At 52.3% G+C, this 9933-nt stretch overlaps 1 protein-coding gene across 1 annotated transcript in view; it reads right to left on the minus strand.

Moving 5' to 3' along the window:
* Positions 1 to 7900, minus strand: part of HID1 (HID1 domain containing) — a 31931-nt gene extending 24031 nt beyond the window's left edge. Inside the window, exon 1 of the mRNA XM_075441035.1 lies at positions 7667 to 7900. Coding sequence (XP_075297150.1) covers positions 7667 to 7732 — 66 coding nt within the window. The 5' untranslated portion in view covers positions 7733 to 7900. The remainder of the gene's footprint in view (positions 1 to 7666) is intronic.
* Positions 7901 to 9933: the final 2033 nt, after the last annotated feature.

Here is a 9933-nt window from a genome sequence, read left to right on the forward strand (position 1 = left end):
TTTATGCGACCAACTGCACCAGACTCTCCAAATGTTGCATGGAATCATAACACACACAAGGCCTCCTGCTTGTCTGCAAGCTAGGGCATGTATTACAGGGTCTTTACCAATGTACATGGGCTAGGCTGCTGCCATATGCTGTCACCTTCAGAGCAACCCGAGGATGCCCTGAGCATGCACTGGAATTGCTTCTGTTGTAACCAAAGTCTCGAGGAAGCAATCCGGAGCATCTCACATTAAGGCAGGAATAGACCCACGGAACTGACAGACCCACCTCAAAGCACTTATGAATGCAACAGAATTGATCTTTCTGAATCAAATATTTATGGGGAACTGGACTCAGTGCAGCTGGTCACTGCCAAGGGTTTGTTCTTAAAAAGCACTAAGCATGAGATTCAAAGAGGCAGATGGAAGGAGGAGACTGATATACCAAAAAAAGCAATCCATTTCAGCCCTGCGGTCTGAGAACCCCCCCTTCCCCATGTGCCTGGGAACACACCTCTTCCCACTACCTTTTCTGGCTCTGCAGGCGCAGACAACCTCCTCTTTCACCAGCACTGTTGACCCCTTTTCACAGTGAGAGAATTGGGATTCTCCTCAAGCCCACCCCACAACCCCACTGCTGGGGACGCTGGCTGTAAGGACGATCTGTTTGCCAGACTGCGGCTGGAAAGGCAGCTCCGTACAGCTGGCTGCAGGGTCCCCATGTCATTTCCCCCAGCTTCTTCCTGACAGCGTGGCATCAACTTTGAAATCAAAACAACAACGACGACAACCTGGGTCTCAGGTTTTATGCGGCTGAACAAAGCGGACCGGACCTTGCTTTGCCCTTTCTGGCTTGTAGAGATAGAGCAGCGCTGGCCGTTCAAAGCTGAGCAGAGGCAAACAGCAGCTCAGACACGCAGGGCCAGCAATGCCTCCAACCCTGCGGAAGCACGGAAGCATGGCAATGACCTGCCGCTCCCCAACAGGTGAAAATGCCAGCACTGGTTGCTGAACGAGAAGGAATCTCCATTACACAACATCTCAGGCATCCAAAGCAGGAAAGACATAATTTTTCAGCCAATCTAAAACTGAGCGCAGCTCTTCCCATCTAAATGCTAATACTTGCCAAGAGATAGGCATCGTCCAAACAAGGCTGGGAGTGCTCACCCAGCCCAAGGGTCCTGCTACACGGGTGGGACAGATACATATGTATTTATGCTGAGCAGCATGAAAGAGATGATTTCCGTGATTTCAGTCAGAAGAGGAAAATGGAAGCTTTTCCAGCGGCGTCCCCCCAGCCGTGCCGAGGCATGGTGGCACGCTCGGCAGGTCAGAAGAGCCTGAGCAACCCCAGCCCTCAGCTTGGGGTGAGCCTCCTGCCTGCAACGTGCGGCAGCTCCGAAGCAAACAGCACCTCTCGCTAAGTGTGATAATCAGCACTGTGGGTGGGTCTACCATGTCAGATGGGAAAGGGGCAAAAATATGAACGTGTGTTTAACTTAAACAACTCCTGCCCACTCCCAGCTCCGCTGTAGTAGGCAGAAAATTTGCCCAGCTCTATGATGTTTCTAAATGCAGCAAAGATGCGACTCCGGGGAGAGCAGCTCATTCAAAGCTCTGACACCAAGAAGTGAGGCATTTCCCCCTTCGCTGTCACCTCCTGAATAAACAGCCACAGTCTGTGAGCAGGTGATGTGTCACTACCACCCAAAGGCCAAAAAGTGAGAGGGGCGGGCAGGCAGGCAGGCCACCCCCAAACTGGTATAGCAGGTTACTGCCCTGCAGCTCTCTGCCCTAACGTTCCAGGGCCAGAGGCTGCTTATTGCATGTCCTGGTCCTTCCAGCCATGCCATGAATCAGCCCAAGAGACTCTCCAGTTTTTAAAAACAAAAAGCAGAAAAAACCCCACGTGTGTTTAGGCATCTTCTTCAACTCTGCTCTAGTGCTGAAACCCTCTTCATCTTATCACCTGGCCACCAAAGCAAATTCCCACCAAACCTCTTCCCCAGGGAACAGCAGCTTTCCCAAACGGTTCAAGATCACAGCTCCTCAGAGGGGATCTGCAGGAACAGCCAAGTGTTTACCGCCCGACTTTCAGCGTCCTGAGTGTGCGAAGGAGCTGCGCTCTTTGTAACCTGGGCATGAAATGCTCAAATGGAAGCAAAGCTTTTTTGCAAATCTTCTCTCTAATTACACTCCTCAAAAAAAGCCAAGTATTTGGAAATACGATCTATGTAATGCACAAAACATCCTACATTTCCTACACCCCCTTTCAAACCACGTACCACAACCACATGTATAATTGCCACATGTACCTACTGGCTGCCTGCCACAGCCACTCCCACCGAGAACAGTGAGCAGCAATTGCTGCTAATTGGAGATCATGCATAAATAATGGACTTCACTCTCATCTAGAAGGGAAGGAGAAAACCATTTCCCTCCAGCAGACACAGATCTTTTTACCTCCCACTAGCCTGAGGCCTCCTCAGAGGTTGAACACAGCTGCTGTTTTACAGATGGGAAAGCAACAGCTAAGCCGGATTGAAGAACACGATCTCCAACTAAAATTATGCAGAGGTAGAGAGGCATAGCAGCAATTACCCAAGCTGCAACGTTGGATGCTGCAACCACATTAATGTCACGGCTGCCATCTTGGCAAGTAGATTATACTAAAACACCATTTCTTTCATTTTTAATAGCTGCAGCAAGTCAGGTCCTCATCCAACAGATGGTATCCCATGTACAATCCTGGGACATGGATTCGGTACTGAGTCACTCACATCCCCACAGCCCCCCTCTTTTAATTAACAGTCTGGCATCATGAAGCTACTCACTCCACATCATATTCTTCTTCACGATAGAACATTATTGGATGTTTTTAAGCTGTGTTCTGCACACAGCATCTCTGGGGATCTAAATATCCGCTTCCTCATGCTGAGCTCACCCATCAGCCTGTATCCAGCTCACAGAGAAGCGAAACACCGAGACCTAGAACAGCCTTGTTCGCCAGCCACGTATATCTACATTTGGAAATGTCAAGATTCAGTTACAAGTGCTGGTACTGCACATTCTGCAGTAACAAATCCCACAGCACTGCAGCTAGCCTTGCCAGTGCTTTAACCAGCAGAGCTCACGAGGAGCTGAATCCTCACCCCCAATGCTGTGAGCTGGGGCCACTTTGGATCCTCCAGATCAGCACAGACGTGTCCTCTCTTGGTGAGGGAGCTGCAGCACACAGATAAGACAGACCCTGATGTGCCTCCAACACAGTGCAGAAAACCAGCCCTGCACCAGCAGCGCGACAAGAATGAGAACTTCATCGTTGGCCCAAGAATCAAGGGAGCAGTAGCTCAACTCTGGAAACACAACCAGCACATCTGGAGAGCAAAGCAAGTCACTGCCTGACCCCCCACGCAGCCTATCGCAGAGGCTGCTGAAGTTGCAGAGCTAACTGTTAGAGAGACACTCTGCTGCCTGAACCCGGCGCTCCACACCAAAGGGAAGAGACGACTGCAGTGCAGAGTGGTTGCTGAGAACACAGTGGGCAGAGCTGAGGTGATGCGACATCTCGGAGCAGGCAAGGAGGGAGACACTTGCCTTCAGTTCACTTGGGTGAGGTGTAAAGACTTCCCACTCACGTGCTGGCCATACAAAGGTGGAACCAGTCCTGCTGGACACCTCCGGTCTTTATTTCCCAATAGTTACAAATGTTGGGTTTCAGGTTCTTTAAAGCACACCATAGATGCATGCTGTGGGAGTCAGAAAAGGCAGACACTCCGTTTGCAAACAACTTGCCAGTTACTGAACAGCGAATCGCAGCCCTCAACAGGCAATCCCCAGGCCAACAGGATACGTCACAGGAAACGGGAAAACCGAGTGGAGCCGACCATGTCCTATAAACAGGAAAAGGTCCCCAGGCACAGCCTCCCCCACGCGTTACTGTCCTCAGCCTGACACTAGCACCACCTTCGCTTTCTCTGTCAGACAAACTCAGGCAGGGTGAGTGTTTGCACCCTCCTCCCAAGAGCTCTCTGCACTTAGAGCCGCGCATCGAATGCCCAACAATTCCTCCAACAGGACCTTACCGGAGGTCTGTCCTTAAACCTGTTCTGAGGGTGCTGCAAAGTGCCAGTGGAGAATCAAGGGGCAAGCAGAGCCTCTAGACTTGCTCACTGTAGTCTCCTTTTGCTTCTTGCCAACACACCAGTTGAGCACCCCATCAGCTGAGGCAGCGAGGCAATTGGCACAGGGACTCTCCTTTTTCTGGGACTCCACAGCAGAGCAGGGCCCTCATCCCTGACCAGGGTTTTTCACCTGCACCACGTAAGCTCAGATAATCTGCAACAGCAGCGTGCTCCTTTCCACCCCAGATGAGGCAGAACCACGGAGTGTAACGACCACAGAGCCATTCACGCAGCGCTTGATTGAGCCCACAGGGCCAGCGGATTAGTTTGAGGCAATTCATGCACCTGTTTGTGAGCCACTGGGCAAAAGGAAAGTCTCAGGACACTGCTGCAAAGGACAGCAGCCGCACACAGATTTCAGAGCAGAAACAAATTTTTCTAAGCACAAGATGTACTTATATCAGCCTCAAATTAACATCATGTTGTACTACAGCATCTCCACATCAGGGGAAAAAAAAAAGGACTGGAGTTTGTCCCTCATGTTTGACTCTTCCTGTTTCTTTAAAAGCAGACACAGCTAGCATTAAATCTAACAAGCTGGTTCACAAGGTTAAAATTTCTTATCTTCCAGTCGGTCGCTTGCAGAAACCGTTTAATTGCCAACTGGCTGTGAAAAGATAGCGAGTTTCCCCAGCAGTTCAGATGTCCAGCTTCAGTTCCCTACTCTGCCACTGACTAGTTGTCATACTCACCATCGACACTTCCCTTCACCTGTTAGGTAGACAGCATTTTTATGGGCAATAGGGGAGGGCTCACACATTCTCTATGATAAAGCACACCTGTGTTGTTATTAAAAGGGTGGGACCCACCAATTTAGAGGTGTGCAGTGTACTGTTATATGTATCATATAAAAATCCTAAAGCCCGTTTCTCCACATGTGATTATAAATATATATGTGTAGCATAAGCGAAGTCCTTCCTTCCGGTATTACTGCCCTTTTTGAATCACTGAAATCATTCTGAAGTGATTTTTCTCTTTTAACACTCTTACACCTTCAGAGTGGCAATTAAAAAAATCATTAAAGTCAATTTCATTTGTGTCCAGATTTGGTTCAACTTTCCAGTTCTGTGCTCCACATGTGCTACGAGCATTCAAGTGTCATGCTCCTTTTTTTTTTTTCTTTTTCTAAATGTTCACAAGGGAACATTCACATTTTTTAATAAACGAGAGACTGGAGATTATAAGAACTTATTTTTCAGAAAAATTTAACTTCAGTGGCAACTCTGAACCTTCACGAGTGAGTGAAGAGTGCTTTCTGCTCAACCACTTTCATCAGAGCGCTAGGAAACACCGCGTAACGCATTACTAAGCTCATGGTTTCATGTTACCAATGATTTGATGAAAATCTATTTGTCCAGCTACCTAATGTCAGAGGAGAAGGCTGCAAAAAACCAGACACGCTGCTGAGAAAGCAAAGCGTATGCTGAGCTAAGAGCTCTGAAGGATTTGACTCTGTCCATTATTGTAGCCTGGTTTTGAATTCAGGGTCCCATGGATGTAGAGGGGACATGGAGGTTGCTGCTGGCACAAGGTCAGCAGGCTCCCGGAGAGTCCAGTCACGCATCCTGCACAAGCAAACACCAGTGCCCGTCTATAGTATGTAAATATGGGAGCGCCAACACCCCACCCTTTTTCCACATGGCAGTTAGTCTCACCTAGACCACAAAGATGTGAAATGAATGCAGCCAAGAACGAAGCTTTTTCCCCTTCCTTTATTCACGGCCCCGGTGAACCTTCTTTCATTACACACGTCGATAAACCGGGGGAGGGGAGCACTCTCTTCTTGGCTGGCGAGCTGAAGGATTGCCTCATACAGGATTTTCTTTGTGAACAGCAGACTGAGAAGATCCCTACAGGCTTGGATTTTGCGACCCTCAATCTCAATTTATAAGCATGTTTCCCAGTGGAGGAAGGACAGTCCAAAGCTGAAGGTACTCTGAACTATTTGGCATCCAGAAAAGACTTTGGAAGAATCCCTTAAAACATTAATTCATCCACTTCTTCTTTTGCCTAGGGATGTTGTGGAACATCCACAGTTGGAGGTTTTTAACAACACGTTTGCAGAAACCATTCCTGAGCAATGCAGATAGAAGTGATACTGCTTTAGCAAGTATAAAGATGATTTCTCAAAGGCTCTTCCAGCCTTACTTTCTATGATTCATTTCACAGTCCTATTCCTGAGTTTTCACAGATTTTCTCTTATTACCCTTTACCCCTTTGCATCCATACACTTTTCTTCTGAATTCATTTCCCATTGTTAAATATCTTACCGCCATCGTCACCAAGTTTTCTTGGCAGCTGTTACTCCTTCACCACCAAAGGTGGTCTACTAATTTTCTGCCCATGTGCTGCTGCTGCTGCCCTCCCACCTTAAGACAAGAAACTAAGCTAACTCCCAGGACACAAGCAACATCTGTTAGACCTCTAGGCAACCACCCTCCCTATACACAGTCCCGACTTCCTCTCACTTAATTCCTTCTCCTCTTCAGCCTGCAGAAATAAAGCATTATTTCACAGGCCACAGATGGAAGCTGCTTCTGCTGCAAAAAGCTCACCCCAACAGCACGCTTGGCCAACAGCCCTTTCAATTGCCACTAATTATTCAGGGGGGGTGCAAGATGCAGAAGAGGCAGCACTCCCAAACCTTGTGGTGACGTAAACCCGCAGCTGCATACACTGGGAGCTGTGGACATCCCTTACGACAGCAGCATCTCGGTCTGGTACCACAGGACGCTGCTTAGCAGCAAGGCGCAAGATGTCAGAGGCGGCGAGCGTCGCGACACAGGCACAGCCCTGCCAGACCTGGTGCCCTGGGGCACAGCACGGCCTCACCGCCCGGCTCCCGCTCCCCCTCCGTGGCCGGACCAGCGACATGGCAGATGGGGCCAGCCTGCCCGGCTCCCCCATCGGCTCCCCAGCCTCGGGGCAAGGCCGCAGCGCCAGAGCCAGGAGCAGAGCCAGCCATGGCCGAAGCCCCCCGGCCGCGCTGTCACCTCCACCCCAAGCCCGGAGGTCCCCAGCAGCGTGCAGCCCCGGCCCCGCACACGAAGCACCCGCATCAGGGTTGGGCTGCGGGGGAAGGGGCCCGGCCGCCCCCTTCCCTCAGCGCCGGGGGCGTCTCAGGGCAGGGCCGGGGGAGAGGGGCCGGGCAGCCCGCCCGGCTGCCTCCGAGCATCCCCGGCCACCTCACAGCCGGGGGAGGCCGCACCTCACGGCAGGCGGGCGGCTCCCGACATGGCGCCCCCTCCCCACCTCACCCATCTCCCGACATGGCGCTCCCCCCCCCACCTCCCGACATGGCGGCCCCCCCCACCTCACCCACCTCCCGACATGGCGCTCCCCCCCCCCACCTCCCGACATGGCGGCCCCCCCCACCTCACCCACCTCCCGACATGGCGCTCCCCCCCCCACCTCCCGACATGGCGGCCCCCCCCACCTCACCCACCTCCCGACATGGCGCTCCCCCCCCACCTCCCGACATGGCGGCCCCCCCTCACCTGGGTCTTGGTGGTGAGCTGGATCACCGCCTTCCTGAAGTTGAGCTTGGAGTCGGCGCTGCCCATGGTGCGGCCCGGCCCGGCCCGGCGGGGTTGCGGCTGGCAGGGCCGTCCCCTCACGCCGCCGATCCCGCCTCCCCTCCTCGGGCCGCCGCTGCCGCCATCCCTCTTCTCCGCGCCGCCGGCTCTCCCTGCCTCCCTCCCTCTCTCCTGTCAAACCCGGCCTCGCAGGTCCCGGCCCTCCCTCCGCCCACGGCCGCGGCTCCTCCTCCGCCGCCCTCCCTCCATCCCGCCCCTGCCTCCATCTCCGGCTGCCATCCCTTCCCCTCTCGCCCTCCTCCTGGCAGCCCCTTCTCTCCCTCCGTGCCCTTTTCGCCCGCACTTCGCTCCCCGTGGCCGTGCTCCCCCTGCGCCCTCCCTCCCCTCCCCTTCCATCAGGGCCCACGGGACAGCACGGCCTTCCTCATTTTCCCCTCCTCCTCCAGCCCTTCCTCACTCTCCCCTCTGCCCTAGGCTCCCTCCGCCCCTCGTCTTGCCCGACAGCCCCCTTCTCCTCTTCATCCCCTGCCTTTGCCTTCTCCCCCCATCAGCTCCCTCTCCCCCATCTTGCCCCCTTCTCCCTCCCCTCCACCCGCAGCCGCTGTCCCCCGAAGCCCCTTCACTCGGCTGCTCTCTGGCACACGCTCCGGCCAGCAGCCCGTGCCCGGGGGAATGGCCAGCTTCGGCCCCTGCCTAGTCCCAGGAGAAAGCAGGCCCGGTGACAAGAACCCCACACGAGCAACCTGCAAGGAGCTCCTTACGTGTGGTGGCCCGTTGGCCCTGATTAAATTCCTCCCACCTGCAAGAAGAGGATGTTTTACAGCCCTGGGGACTGGGAATTCAGGGTTTGGCCCTCGCTGAACACCTGAAAGCAGCTCTTTGAGGTGATGCAGCATTGCCTTTGAAGCTATTGTCCCTGCTTTCCACACCGAGCAGCTCCGAGCAGGTCTTTTTGGTGCCGCTGAGTTACATTTCACGTCCTCAGCTCTGCAAACCTCCTCTCCTCAGAGGAAATGAGGTAATTCGAATCGTTTTGCAAAAGAAAGCAATGTGCTGATTCCACAGCTGGGGCAGACTGTGGGAATTCTCATTTATTGGCACGTAACCTGTACAGAGCTCACCAGTGTTTGATTGCATCGAGTCACAGGTCAGGTCTGAGCCATTCTTGAAACACCTACCGGAAAAAAAAATGTTTTCACAAAATCGCATCACCTGGCTTTTGCTGCCAAGCAGCCTTGGGCTTTGCATCCGAGCACTCATTCACTCAATACGGCTACACTGTACAGAGAAATGATAATAATCCATTGTTAGGACCTTTTCACGAGCAACTATTTTTCACAATTAATAGTTCAGCTGGAAGAGACCTACAACGATCACCTGGTCCAACTGCCTGACCGAAAAGGGCTGACCAAACGTTAAAGCATGTTATTCAGGGTGTTGTCCAAGCACCTCTTCAACGCTGAAAGGCATGAGAAAATTAAAATTTTCCCACTTCTACATCAAAATTGCTTAGAGAAAGATCTAGGAGCAAGTCAGAGGTGGCTTTCTCCCAGACACACCAAAAGCACTTGGTTATCTTTGCTGACAAACACCAGGTTTGAAGAGACTCGTTGATTCTGGTCTGCAATTGCATCAAGGCAGAAGACTTTCCAGGCAGTCGCCGAATTCTGGGAGGAGGTAGCTGTGTAGAGAGAGGCCTATGAGGGGGGAAGAGAAGAGGAATCCCCTATAATTTCTCTCTTATTCCCTGCTTTATTTCCTTCCTCTGCTGCTGTACACAAGAGCTGAGTACCGGCCGTCGCTGCAAGCACGCAGGGGCTCTCCGCTGCCTGTCACTGCTGGACTGGACAGTTTTCTGATACAGACCCCATCTTTTCTGGATACACAGTCTCCTGCTCTTGTGTAAACATCTTATATTGCCTTTTCTGTACTCACCAGTGCAAGATAATGCAATCAGGTATAAATCCAGGGAGTTCCATCACACAGAAGACCCCCCCCCCCCCCAAAAAAAAATCATCTGAACCTACTGTCCTATGAGTTAATTTGGACCTTGGAGTCTCTGATGGATTCCAGGGCTGACGAGGACAAATAAACCCCCTTGGACCAAACTCCCCGCTAGCAGGCAGGAGAAAGCCACCTTCTCTAGCCCCTGCTCCCTTAAACTGAAACGCAAATACCAAAATCCCAAGTCTTTTCGGAACTTCTTGCTCTGTAACAGACACATTTCC

Source organism: Opisthocomus hoazin, chromosome 21 (assembly GCF_030867145.1).
Source record: "Opisthocomus hoazin isolate bOpiHoa1 chromosome 21, bOpiHoa1.hap1, whole genome shotgun sequence".
NCBI classification, from domain to species: domain Eukaryota; kingdom Metazoa; phylum Chordata; class Aves; order Opisthocomiformes; family Opisthocomidae; genus Opisthocomus; species Opisthocomus hoazin.